The sequence below is a fragment of the Staurois parvus genome, unplaced genomic scaffold (genome assembly GCF_062004578.1).
Source record: "Staurois parvus isolate SC_StPar_1 unplaced genomic scaffold, SC_StPar_1.0 ptg000275l, whole genome shotgun sequence".
Lineage (NCBI taxonomy): Eukaryota > Metazoa > Chordata > Amphibia > Anura > Ranidae > Staurois > Staurois parvus.
In genome coordinates this window covers 1,327,282-1,342,032 of record NW_028318071.1, presented here as the reverse complement: position 1 = coordinate 1,342,032, position 14,751 = coordinate 1,327,282, and the positions used below count along the sequence as shown (strand labels likewise).

At 40.6% G+C, this 14,751-nt stretch overlaps 1 protein-coding gene across 1 annotated transcript in view; it reads left to right on the top strand.

Annotated features, from left to right (window-relative positions):
* PYGM (glycogen phosphorylase, muscle associated) overlaps positions 1–14,751 on the top strand; it is a 580,472-nt gene that overhangs the window by 442,504 nt on the left and 123,217 nt on the right. Inside the window, exons 13-14 of the mRNA XM_089681655.1 lie at positions 11,085–11,186; positions 13,264–13,411. Coding sequence (XP_089537781.1) covers positions 11,085–11,186; positions 13,264–13,411 — 250 coding nt within the window. The remainder of the gene's footprint in view (positions 1–11,084; positions 11,187–13,263; positions 13,412–14,751) is intronic.

Sequence of the window (14,751 nt, the reverse complement as noted above, 5' to 3'; positions counted from 1 at the left end):
ATTGGATGTCCCTCCCTTTTTGCAGCCATGCCACAACCATTTCCTCATAAAGGAATTGTCATACACTACCCTCTTGCCTTGTTCCTTCATAATGCCAACCTTGCCTGTGACAGTGACCAAGACCATTTAGGGTGCACAGTCTTTCAAAGAGCAAGAGAGGACAATCAGGTGACAATGTTTATTTATGACAAACTCTTCTTGGAAATATTGGAGCAGGGACTAGTCAAAGATGGCACAAACAGCTAGGTCGAACCTCTTCTCTTCGGACCACAAAGGTGATGCCTAATCTAATAACAGAGAACAAGTACAAAGGTGTTTCTCTTCTCTTCAAAAACATTTTCCAAGAAAGCCAAAGATGAGAGGCCACTTCTTTTCTTTCATGGAGAAAATCTTTGAGAATGGTCATGCATAAAGAGCTCTCACTCTTAAAGACTGAGGAATGCTGATACCTGCCGATATTTGGAGTATACCACCCCAGGTAGCCGGGTTAGATCAGAGCAGTGTTTGACTCTAGTGCCAAATTCAAGGGTGTCTCCCTAAAATGTTCTCTTGACCAGGTCCAGACCTCAATAACAAATTTCTGGGGGTGTTCTTATGCTTTCACAGAGACTCTGTTGCATTCATAGCTAACAACCAACAGATATTGCATTGCTTTCTTGTCAGAGAGAAGGACAGAATCTTCTTGAGATTTCTTTAGTTTAGAGATAATGACCCCTCCAAAGACATCATTGAGTACCGCATGAGAAAGATATCTTTGGCACCAACCCTTCTCCTGAAGTTGCTATCTATGGACTCAGACCATACATAGCAACTGCTGGAACTGAGTATGGCTCAGATGTTAGACAATTCATAGAAAAGGACTTTTTTTCCCAGTATGTAGAAAAGGACTTTTATATAGATGACTGTTTAAAATATCTACCTTCCAATGTGTTGGCAATTAATCTCCTAAAAAGAGCACAGCAAATGTTAGCCTACTCCAATCTCAGGTTTCACAAGATTGCTTTAAACAGTAAATAAGTAATGGAAGCTTTCCTTAAACAAGACCACTCTAATGATCTAAGAGACTTAGAACAAGGGACAGACTCTTTACCTGTACAACTCAGTCTTGGTCTGCTATGGGAAATCTGATTCCTTTACCTTACAAATAAGCACAGTGGGAAGACCTTTCAGTCGCAGAGGTGTCTTGTCTACAAATAATAGCCTGTATGATCCACTAGGATTTGCATCCCCCTTCACGATGCAAGATAAAGCACTACTTAGTGGCTTAACTCATGAAACATATAACTGGGGGCTCCATGGCCCCTTGATAAATGAAACTCTTGGTTAGAGTAGAGAAATTCTATGACCACTTTATCCAATCTGCATGTTTTACACCCATATGCTCCTGCACCCTCTACAGAATTACAAAGCCAAACACTTTGCATATTCTCTGATACTTCTGTGAAAGCAATAGTTGATGTTGCCTATTTAAAATATGTAGATGTTACAGCAAATCACTGCATAGGATTTGTCATGGCCAAAGCAAAACTGGCTCCACACTCTGAGAATACCATACCTAGACTAGAACTTTGTGCTTCAGTATTAGCTGTTGAGCTAGCCGAACTTATTGCATCAGAAATGGACTGTATTTCTGTGACTGTATGTCACTGTATGTCACCTAAGGACACGACATGGTTTACAGGACCTGCATTTTTGGACAATACAGAACAGATCAATCCTGATAGTGGCACAACAGAGCTAGTAGATCCAGATGTTGAAATCCGCCACACTTCAGATAGTGACTTCAGACAGTCAGCTTCTCAACCTGGAAGTCACTAATTCGATCTCTTACTCACCTCAACCATATACAGTAGTTCATTCCTTCAAACTTGCCACTCCTGCAAATGACTATGACTGTAAAGGCTGGCACCACTGTCAAATGATTAGCTCAGCAGTAGAACTCCAGCAGTCTCAAGACTTTATCATCCACACCATGATAAAGCATTGGCTACATTTTAAATGCTTATTTGTAAAACAAATAAAATGAATCCAAATCTATTAAAGTTTCTCATTTAAGCTCCGTGCACACTTGTACGACTTGTCATGCTATTTTGGACATCAAAGTCGCATGTTAAGTCGCACCCCATTCTTTTCAATCGCGCCTGTTCAAATTGGTGCAATTTACAGTCTCATCGCCTTTGAAAAGGTACCTGCACTACTTTGGTGTGACTTTTGACGTGGCTTTGATTCAGAGAATGTAAAGTCACATCACATTCATAACAAAAGTCACATCAAAGTCACGTTCTAAAGTTGCACTGGTGATCGTGCAACTTTGGAGACATGCTAATGTAAATGGAGCCTTAGGACAAAATACATATAGTAGTTGTAAACAGAACATTTTCAAAATAAGATTGAATGGGAAACTTTAAACACTTAAACTATACATCTACAGTTGTGGCCAAAATTATTCAACCCCCACTGAAATTGAGTGTTTTGGCCAGTTTGACATTGCTTTTGATCATTCAGTCATCTTGCTTACATTTACATTAAAGAGGCACTTGTAGGTCAGACAAATATAACATAACAGTTATAATGAAATAACCACAAATGTCTTTTCTGTGCTCACAGCATTATCAGTTTTATTCAACCCCCAAGTGACATTCAATCTTAGTACTTAGTACAGCATCCTTTTACAGTTATAACAGCTTTTAAACGTGAAGCATAGCTTGACACAAGTGTCTTGCAGCGATCTACGGGTATCTTCGCCCATTCTTCATGGGCAAAGGCCTCCAGTTCAGTCACATTCTTAGGCTTGCGCACTGCAACTGCTTTCTTTAAGTCCCACCAGAGGTTCTCAATCGGATTTAAGTCTGGTGACTGCGATGGCCACTCCAAAATGTTCCAGCCTTTCCTCTGCAACCATGCTCTAGTGGACTTGGAGGTATGCTTGGGATCATTGTCCTGTTGAAAGGTCCAACGTCTCCCAAGCCTCAGGTGTGTGACGGACTGCATCACGTTTCCATCCAATATCTCCTGGTACTGAAGAGAATTCATGGTACCTTGCACACGCTGAAGCTTCCCTGTACCTGCAGAAGCAAAACAGCCCCAAAGCATGATTGACCCTCCACCATGCTTCACAGTAGGCAAGGTGTTCTTTTCATCATAGGCCTTGTTCTTCCTCCTCCAAACATAGCGTTGATCCATGGGCCCAAACAGTTCTAATTTTGTTTCATCAGTCCACAGAACACTATCCCACAACTTTTGTGGTTTGTCCACATGGCTTTTGGCATACTGCAGTCGACTCTTCTTATTCTTTGGAGACAGCAAGGGGGTACGCCTGGGAGTTCTGGCACGGAGGCCTTCATTACGCAGTGTGCGTCTTATTGTCTGGGCTGAAACTTCTGTACCCACATCTGACAAATCTTTTCTCAGTTCCTCAGCAGTCACACGGGGACTTCTCTCCACTCTACGCTTCAGGTAGCGCACAGCAGTCGAAGTCAGCATCTTCTTTCTGCCACGACCAGGTAGCGTTTCAACAGTGCCCTTTGCCTTGAATTTGCGAATGATGCTTCCTAAGGTGTCTCTTGGTATGTTTAACATCTTTGCAATCTTCTTATAGCCATTGCCCTTCCTGTGAAGAGAAATCACCTCTTCTCTTGTCTTCCTGGACCATTCTCTTGCCTTCACCATGTTTGTAACCACACCAGTAAATGTCTAGAAGGAGCTGAGTATCACAGTCATTTTAAAGCTGCCTAATTGGTGCTTATTATGCTTGATTGCTGCTCGGTGACATCCACAGGTGTTTTCAATACCTGATGGAAAGCACCTGTATGAACCTCTGTTCTTCAGAGTGGTAGTCTTTAAGGGGTTGAATAATTGTGGCAATGAAGAAACCACATAAGAACCATTTACTACTGTATTACATAAACAATTGATGTCATTTTAGTTGCATTTGGGTAGTTACAACGTCCTTGTAGGATTTGATTCTGAATACAATTCCAAATGTACACTATAGTCCCTAAACCCCTTTACAGCATTGGGGGTTGAATAATTTTGGCCACAACTGTATGTTAGGTGCATCTCCACCTTTGTGAAATGTTGTAGGGCATGGAAATTAGCATCCCAAGCTTGGCTTGGCATTTCTGCTGTGTGGTACACATGCTGAGTTCCAGACAGGACTTTCAGTGGACAGAGCTTCCGTGACCCCAGCCTATTCCAGAGGGCCTCATTAGCATCCTTCTTTTTTTTAAAGCCAAGAACTGCTACCATTCTGCCCCGTTTTGTTGCACACTGCCCAAGACCCAGATATGACTTCCATTTTGCAGCCTTGGCATACTAGTGCGAGGTGTTTATTGCTCTTTGTCCCTCCAAAGGAACAGCCCAGAAGTGTCTGCTTCTAACATACCTGTTCCTGCTAAATCTATGATTTATCTGATACATTATTATTTTTCAGCCCTGCCAGCTCTGACCTTAGATCTCTGCACTCTCCAGAAACAGACTTGATGATTCAACCTCTGCAAGATGTAGACCATCAATCAGAGATTGGTATTTTCTTATCAACAATGCAGGGAGTGAATATCAAGGTCTCCATCCTTCTCTTATGAGAATTTATGAGATAAATTATCATTGCCAGCCTCACCCTGATGGCTGTTGGGTCTGCCTTAACTTAGCTCCCCCAGGAAAGAGTGCACATGATAACTTTTTCTTGGAAGCTTCGTGGGATAAAGAAGCAGACAACCTACAGGTGGTTTGCTTGATGAAACATGTTTCCCAAAAAATCCTGAAAAGTTTCACAATTTCAAGTCAGCTGTCAACAAAGGAAATTAAGCATTTCCCAGGTCACAGTTCCTCATGTTGAGAAAATCATCTCAAGAGAAGCCTGAGCCATATGACTTCAGTAAATCCTCTTCCAAAGAGACTTCATCGCAATACAACCTTTTGTTAAATCAGACAGACAGGCCCTTTTTTAGGGGGGATAGGCAGAAGAAACTCAAAAGTAAAAGAAATACTTAAATGAAAAGTATAACCAAAGCTCTTTTGGCTATACTTCTATGGATCACAGGAGTGCAGTTAGCTCTGCACTCCTAAGACCCGTTTTCAGCTGACAGCGGGCTAAAGTCTGCTGTCGGCTGATGTCACAGAGCCAGTCCAGACCCTGAAAAGATCCTAACCATATGGTTGGGATCCACCCTGAACTCTGGACCGGCACCTGGCTCAGTCTCTCACTGATTCGTCAAGAGCCTGAGCCAACCCCTCCTGCCCCCTCCACAGCCCAGTGCTTCAGTAAGTGGTTGGAGGGGCAGAGAGCTGAAGACTGACTGTTCATGAAAGTAATATACTTGTTATTTCTTCCAGAGATGGTCTTTTCTGCATCCCTAGTAAATGCCAAGCTAACAAAGTTTTGCTTACTTGAGGACAAATACCCAGACCATGGACTGACAATTCCAGTCAATATACAACTTCCTTCCTATTTCTCTAATATTCAAATTCATGAAAATACTTTGGAGGGCAGAGATCTTAGTACTGGGTATTCTCAACTAGTTAAAGCATCTGTAGTATCCACTCCTGCTACAGCTGAACACTCAAGAGCCTTTTCCATTGCTGACAAGCCTTCGCTATCCACTTTCAGGGGACCATATTCCCATCTAGTTGCTAAAAGACTCTGCCTGATGGCATGGATTTTGAAAGGGAAAAGCCAGTCATCTTGTCAAACCCCTCTGAAGTCCAGAAAAAGTAACACTAACAACACTCATAATGGAGTTTGGAAACAATTTCAACAATTTGCACTCTCCCAGGGGTCCTCCACTGCAAACTTTCAGGTTCATATTATCTTGGATTTCCTAAAACAATGTGTGGACGTGGGTCTTAGTCTTAGAACACTGAAATGCCATGTCTCAGCTATATCAGCATTTTCAGCAGTAATAATTCTGAGGCTACCAAGAAAGCTGTTTTTTTCCCCAAATAGCTTACCATTAGTTCTAGATTTGATTTCCTGGCTTCTGGTGTCTTTAGACAGAAGGTTTCCCAATGGCATCTTGCTCTAATAACAGCCTTTCTGTTTGTGATTAGGGATGGGCCAAACACCCCCTGGTTCAGTTCACGGTAGAACATTCAAACCTAACAAAAGTTCACCCTGAACATCGAACATAATGCAAGTCTATGGGACTCGAAATTGTAAATTCAAAAGTCCCCATTTTGAAGGCTTATATACAAGGTATTGGCCATAAAAGGGATATGGGGACTCTGGTACTCCCCTGAGGGACATGAATCAGTGAAACAAAATACTGTTTTTAAAGGGAAGTCATTTTTCATTGCTTACAGTAAAAAAAATTATTGAAAAATTATTTTAAATATCATGCCTGGGGGGTCCCCTAAACTATCTGCAAAGTTGCACATCTGTACAATGTAAAGAACCGGCTGAAGCAGGACTGATTTTTTTTTTTTAATTACATTTTTATTAGGAACAAAACAAAAACAGGTCTAAAGGGTCCCATATAAGTATAGTGCAGCGCTGCGATTTGAATAAAATATAAATAAATGGATAATAATATATGGATATATATAAAGTTCATGAAATCTTCATAAATATACAGAAAATCTGAAAGGAACTTGAAGTGAAGCTTGAACCTACTACACTATTGGCACTCCCTCTTTGTTTTGACCCTCTTTCTGAGGGTTTCAGATCTACAGCAAGTGGTTCCCAGTGTGCCCTGCATCCAGAAGAGGGAGCTCATTCACCTAGGCTGTCCATTCACTGGTTCAGAATGCTCTCTGAGTCCTGCTGTATATCACTACACCCAAGGCTGATGATCTACCTGTGAGAGATGTATCGTGTGTTTTGCTGATTACCTGGATTGATGGTCATATACATGCGCATATTTAATGCACGGTCAGTGAGTGCGCATTTTTTCTATACAGTTCCAGTCACCTATTTAATATAAGGAAGACTTTCACTTCAAGTTCCTTTCAGATTTTCTGTATATTTATGAAGATTTCATGAACTTTATATACATCCATATATTATTATCCATTTATTATATTTTATTCAAATCGCAGCGCTGCACTATACTTATATGATTTATGTTACAAGCTTTTGGTGATTCCTTTGAGTGTTCTAACAGCTGAATATATGAGCGCTCGCTGTATTCCTTTATATTCAGGTCTAAAGGGTCTGGTATGGCTTTTAGGGGGAACTCCATGCACTTTAAAAAAAATAAATTTACTGTGGGGTCACTCCTAACCTTCCCACCAGACCTAAAGGGTCTGGTAAGGTTTGGGGGGGACCCCATGCTGTTTTTTAAATGTATTTTTTGTTTAAATTATTCTTTATTTAATTTTTTTGGGTTTTTTTGGGGGGGGGGCATAGTGCATTGTGGGGTGTTTGGCAGGCAAACAGTTGGTGCTGCTTCTGCCTCGTTGGAGCTGTGCCTCCTCCTCACTTTCCTCCTCTGTTCTCTCAGGCACCCAAGTACAGTCTGAGACCTCATCATCCCCTTCCTCCTCATCACTGGAGCCAACTTGGCAGTATGCTGTGGCTGGGGGAACATGACTGCCAATTGCTTTTCCCTCAGTGGCACCCCCTCTCTCTAGGTTCACGTCACTCCTTTCCTCAACCTAGGAACCAACATCGGAGCATTCAAATTGCTACTCATCCTCCAGCAGCATGTAACTGATACTATGACCAAATAATTTCAGTGACTCCTCCGTGCATGATGGTGGGGCTATGGAAGGAGCAGCTGTGATGGACAAGGAGCCTGTGGAATAGACAGCTTTAGCAGCTGTGGTGGAAGGAAAAATAGTATGAGCCTGGGTGACGGGATGAAGAAGATGAGGATGGCTAAGTTATCCACTCCATCACCTCTTCTGTATGTCGTGGCTCGATAACACAGTCAGCACCAGAAAAAAAGGACAAGCGTACCCTGCCTGCAGAGGATACACCATGTTCACGACCTCCACTTTGACTGTGGACACAGAGGCTGCTTGCTCTCTCTTAGCTGCCTGTGAGCAGCTTCCTCTCCGTCTTGACCTTTCGGACATGATGGAGATTTTTGTAGGGGATTTATATAACTTTATTTTTTAATGTGGGATGGGATTTTGGTGCTTGGGTGCAATATGTTTGTGCTTGATGCACTATAAATAGTTTTTTGCTGTTTTGGGGTTTTTTTTAATAGAAAATAGGGGCAGCATTTTTTTTGCCCAAAGCAGTGAAAAAAAAAAGCTGAACCACTGCTGATGCAGAAGGAGGAATACCTGCGACGCAGAAGGGGAGAACAGAAATTATGCCGTAAATGGTGTTAGTGCTGCAGCCAAAAAAAAATTTAAAAACATAAATTTAAAAAAAAGGAAACCACTGCTGATGAAGAAGACTACAGGGACTGCAGGGAACACTACAGATGCAGCAACAGAACCTGATGCTGACAAAAAAAAAAAATCACAATAATAAAAAAAATGGAAATAGCAGTGATGCAGAAGTGTTGTAAAAAGAACACACTGTCACCGCAACACTGCTCCACAACACTGCATTACACTCACTACACTGTCTCCTAACACACCACTAACTATCCTCACCTATCTAACTCCACCAACACACTACACATGGCTGCTGTGTCAGCAGCCTTATATAGTGTGGGGTGTGGACTTTGGCCAATTATGACTCTTCCTGTGAACTCAGCTGTGATTGGCCAAAGCATGGCACCTGACCACATTGCATTGTGGGGCACGCAAGCACACTTCCCACCAAACGCCTTTACCATTACAGTGTTCCGCGAACACTCAAATACCCAATGTTCGAGTCAAACATACATTCGACTCAAACACGTAGCACATCCCTAGTTGTGATCATGTCTGCAAAGAGGGTGACTGAAAGCAGAGAGCCGTTTATCAACCTTTTTGCCTATCAGAGTTGTATTGGTTCCAACTTCCATCTGAAACAATAAATTGTGATTTCTAAATTTTTGTCTGCATACAGTCAACAAGTAAGCCAGGTAAACTTTGGCAGAAATCTTCAGTCTTACATAGAGGCTACAAATAACAGCAGATCTCTAGGTCACCTGTTTATTGTTCCGGTGCAAGCAAAGATAGAAAGACATCCATATGAGTTACTGCTTCATGGCTGTTCAAATCTATAGCATTGGCTTACAAAGCAAAGGCTGGATGTGATGGAAGGGATTAGAGAACAGTCTACCTGAAGTTCTGATACTTGAAATAGAAATGTTTTTGCCAAAAATAATGCCATTTTCAGGCTACATTCTGCACCCATCTTTTTTCATTGGTTTGGTAGTCTACTTTTGTACTTATTGCTACTCCTTTGTGAAGCCCCCCCATAAATTGTTCTTTCTAGTTTCATCATCCATACACTTTCCTCTCTAGGTGCAACTGGCATAGAAATGTATTTTTCCTAAATAAATAAAACTTTTTTTTAAAATCTTTTACATTCATGCATAACCTAAGCACAATGGTAATAAAATACTTTTTGATGATAGTTTTTTTAGAAAAACACCCTTATTTTTATACATAGGCATACCATCCTTTGTAAGAGCCTCATAGGTTTTTTTTTTATGAAAAACCAATAAAGTAAAAACAAATGATGGGTCAGGCGATTTGCAGATACATTTTGAATAACATGTTTGCACCCAGTGATTGTAAGTACATGTTTTGACAACTAATAAGATAAAAAATGTAAGCAATGTAGGCTATATGTAGAAAAGAAAGCATAAAATATAATAGATATGGGGAAGAGAATATAGAAATAACAACAGAACAGAGAGACAGTCAAGACAGACACAAACATAAATGATAGACAAAATAATAGATATGCAAACAAGACAAGTAAAAAAAATCATGAGATGGGTGCTATAGGATAAAATATACAGGAAATACTGAGGCATGTAGCTGCTCATTGGCATTCAGGAATGAATAGGCTCAGGACGATTGTACTTCTTGAACTCTTGGTAAGTATTTAGGCTGAACTCCAGGCACATGTAAAAAACAGCTCTGTAATCATTAATACATCATTAATGTTATTATTTTAAATGCAAACAATATAAGTACCTGCATTTGACTTGGTATCCACATCTAACATTCCTTGTACTGCAGAGTTGTAGTGTGAGAGGAAGAAGCAGCAAAAGGAGCCAAACAGTTTGTGTGCTGACAAGGAGCATGCTGATAGGAATATAAAGCAGAGCGACAGGTAGATGAGCTCATCACTGTGCTGCTTCTCTTTAACTGTCCAGTTAGACGTTGGTTGCACTCAGAGGAAGTAGAGTTGAATGAAGCTGGCCATCAGACTGAGGGACATCTAGTATCAGTAAAATCATTATTGTGGGAGAAATCTCTGTATTGAAGATGAATATTGTGGCAAAAGCTTGTTTTGTTATTTTATCTTTAAGGCTTGTTTACACCATTTTTTGTTACACTAAATAAAAGTCACTGCAAGAGCATGTAGAAAACAATGGTTTTCCATTTGCCTCATTCCCTCCACAATGCAATTTAGTGAATATAACTTCAATGCAGCATGCATAAAAGGCAAATGTACATTACTGTACATGCATTTTCAGTGCATTTTATGTGTAGTATGAACCCTTAATGGGTAATTCATCTCATTAATCTTGTCTTGTTAGTTTTGATGGGATTCTACTGTTTTTCCTGCATGCTATCCCTTGAGGCGCCAGTTTTGCCGTGACGCAACGCTAACGTTTCAGTGTGAACAGCATTGTGCTGCCATGTGCAGAATTTTCATAGGCGTTTGAGAAGCATAAAAAAACGCTTCCCATATGCCTGTCTGACCCCTGCTGACAAAGCTAGTGTGAACGTAGCCTTACTTAGGTATGATTCTGTTTCTTGTGTGGAGTGTAATTAGAGCTATTCCTGTGTGTAGGTTGTCAGCAAGAGACACTATCATGCTCATGATGTTACCAGATAATTACACTTGTACCTACAAAGACCTCACTCGCATAAAGGTCCATCAGATACATTACTGCAATACAGAATGTTCCTCCCTTTGTGTTTTCTTTTTTTCCCCAATAGCAATTTCAAAGAAAATTCCCATGTAAATGCATAATTTTTCATAATACAAATAAGTTAAAACAGACTGTTTCTGTTTACAGCGTATAGGCGAGGATTACTTAACTAACCTGGACCAGCTGAGGAAGTTGCTTAACTTTGTAAATGATGAAGCTTTCATCAGAGATATTGCCAAAGTCAAACAGGTATTGTATACATATACACTCTGTAACTTAAAATTAAAACTTGCTAGACATGTTTGTATATACACTCACCGGCCACTTTATTAGGTTCACCTTGCTAGTACTCGGTTAAAGCCCCTTTTGCCTTCAGAAATGTCTTAATTATTCGTGGCATAAATTCAACAAGGTGTTGGAAACATTCCTCAGAGATTTTTGTCCATATTGACTTGAGTTACTGTTGCCTTTCTATCATCTCGAACCAGTCTGCCCATTCTCCTCTGACCTCTGAAATCAACAAGGCATTTTCATCCACACAACTGCCACTCACTGGATATTTTCTCTTTTTAGGACCATTCTCTGTAAACCCTAGAGATGGTTGTGTATGAAAATCCCAATAGATTAGCAGTTTTTTTAAATACTCAGACCAGCCTGTCTGGCACCAACAACCATGCCACGTTTAAAGTCAAATAAATCCCCTTTCTTCCCCATTCTGATGCTCAATTTGAACTTCATCAAGTCGTCTTCACCACATCTAGATGCCCAAATGCAGTTGCTGCCATGTGATTGGCTGAATAGTACTTTGTGTTACCAAGCAATTGAACAGGTGTACCTATTAAAGTGGCCTATGAGTGTGTGTGTGTGTGTGTGTATATATATATATATATATATATATATATATATACACACTGTATGTATGTACAAATGTTTTGCCTTTCATTTCTATTTTAAACCGCATGGGTTGTTTTTAGGTAAGGGTTCACATATACTTTAACTTCTGGCTTCAATTGACTTTGGTTGGTGTTTGGTTGTTCTAGGTTGATACTGAAAGCACTGGAATGTGAATAATTTAGGGACAGTTCACAACACAAAAACGAACTCAGGATGTTTTGTTTACAGTTCACGCTACACTCTGTTCTGGTGCATGTTCTACTTTTTTTTCTGTACCTGAACACACTGGTGTGAACTAGAGCCATTGAAATACATGGAAAACACTGTGCATGCTCTTTTGGTGAAGAAAAAAACCCCACTGGACTGCATCTGGTGTGAACCAGCCCTAAGAATTGAAGCATCATACTACTGTATAATATGAAAAGTCCAAACTCCAATAATGTTTGTAAAAATATGGGTTTTGGGGGTTGTACCTCTCCCCCTTCATCATGGTGTTAGTGTAATTTTGCTCAGCACAGCAACCCATCAGTAGCTGGTTTCACCCCTTGTCTACAAAATTATATGTTTTAAAGCGTTCTGATATTCAAGAGGTTAAGGCTGGTATTGATTTTTAGAGCCAATGAAGGGCTTTTAGTAAATGTGATCTGGACACCTCTAGAGATTACTTTTACAGGGCTCTGAAGATTCACCCCCATTCCTCCACCCTCTGACACATGCAGTGGTTCCTGGACTCTTCTTCCATTGCTCTGCGGAGCCCAGTACTGCAGTAAATGGTTGTAACAGAACAGGAGGTGATCAGGGAATATTCATTCTTTGAACTCCCCTGCAACTAACAATCCCAGAAGCAATGTGTATTTTGTTTTTCCAGGTTCATAGCTGTCAGCCAAGGAAGCAGCTAATCAATCATGATCTGTACTTAATTAGCTGCAGTGGAGGGGTTAAAACGGGTGAAATATGTAACATGTTCCAAAAGGTGAACATATCTTTAAATTAATTACTAGCAAAAATTGCAGATTTTAACATGTTTCCCAAAAGTATTGATGCCCTTGTAGTGTAGTAAAACCTGGGAGACGAATCAGTAGAAATAGTTGCTACTTAACTTTTTTCTTTCTGTCTAATGTGCTGTTTCATTTATCCCTGAAATTACATTTTCCGGTGTTAGCACTACTATGCAAATTTTGTTGGCTCTAAGTTGCATTGACAATCATTTAGGTAAATATAAGAAAATTTTGTTATCTTTGTGTTTCAAATACTTTCACCGACTTTATATAAAAAAGTGTATATTCCTTTTTTATGTATTTAATAAATGTTTGTTCTCTTTTGGTATTTTGGTAATTAAGTATTTTAACTGTATTAAACTTGCTTTTTATGTACACTGATGTTAAATCTGGATCCTCGTATTTGTATAATTGGTATTAACTGTGTCATGCAGGAAAATAAACTGAAATTCTCAAGATATTTGGAGAATGAGTATAAAGTGAAAATCAACCCAAACTCAATGTTTGACATCCATGTGAAGAGAATACATGAATACAAACGTCAGCTGTTGAACTGTCTGCATGTGATCACACTATACAACCGTAAGTAAATCAGTTCAAAATACATTACTTGCTGATAAAATGCAGGGGCATTTTATGAAATCACTGGACCTGTGTGTGATCATAAGCTTGACCCCATTGCTTGATTTAAAAAAAAAAACAGTGGCATGCATAGTGCACTGCGGCAAAGAGTGGGTATGGTTCTCATTGTGGCCGGGGTGTTGCTAGAATTTTAAAAGCTATGCAGTGCGCGTAGATTGCCACAGCAAAAGGTGAGTGTAGCTAAATTGCATTAACAGTGGGAGGGGTTTAAATGGACATGGTTAACTAAAACAAAAGCTGTCTTGTACCTATACAATATGCTTAGATTTCTGTACCACAAGCAAGAGTCTCACAGACATGTATAAACCTCAGCACAATCAAACAACAAACTCTTCCATTACATATGATTTTGCATATGTCAGAGATCTAACATTTTATCTGAGCCTTATCGAAGAACTTAAAGAAGATAGTTATGGAATGCTTACCAACCAGCAACTGTTGAGACAATAAACACTTTGGAGAAAATTATTTAGTGTACATGGTGCAGGAGTGTGTAATGTACAATATAGTGCATAAAGGGTAGGAGTGAGAAAGTCAGCAGTCTCCCCACCATTGTCATTCTTCGCTGTCCCCCCATCCTATGCCTTCTTCACAGCCCCCCTCCCCATCTTCAGTCTTCACAAGCTCCCCATCCTTAGTCTGCACAGTCCCCCCATCCTTAGTCTTTACACTTCCCCCATCCTTAGTCTTCACACTTCCCCCCAATCCTCCAATCCTCAGTAATCACAGTCTCCTCATCCTCAGTCTATACAGCCCCCCTCCATCCTCAGTTTTCACAATTGTCCATCCTACCCTCACTCTTCACAGCCCCCCCATCCTCAGTCTTCATAGCCTCCCCATCCTTAGTCTTCACAGTCCCTTATCCTCAGTCTTTACAATCCCTCTCATCTTCAGTCTTCATAGTCCCCCTATCCTCCGTCTGCACACCCCCATCCTCAGTCTTCACATTCCCCTCATCCTCAGTCTTTACAGTCCCCTCCATCCTCAGTCTTCACAATCCCTACCATCTTCAGTCTTCATAGTCTCCCTATCCTCAGTCTGCACAGGCCCCCATCCTCAGGGTTCATAGTCTCACTATCCTCAGTCTTCACAGTCTCCCTATCCTTAGTCTGCACACCCCCATTCTCAGTCTTCACAGTCCCCTCCCATCCTTAGTTTTCACAATCCCCCTCATCCTCAGTTTTCACAGCTCCCCCCATCCTCAGTCTTCGCAGTCCCTCCCATCCTTAGTCTTCACAGCCACCCCTATCCTCAGTCTTCCCAGCCCCCTCAAGCTCATC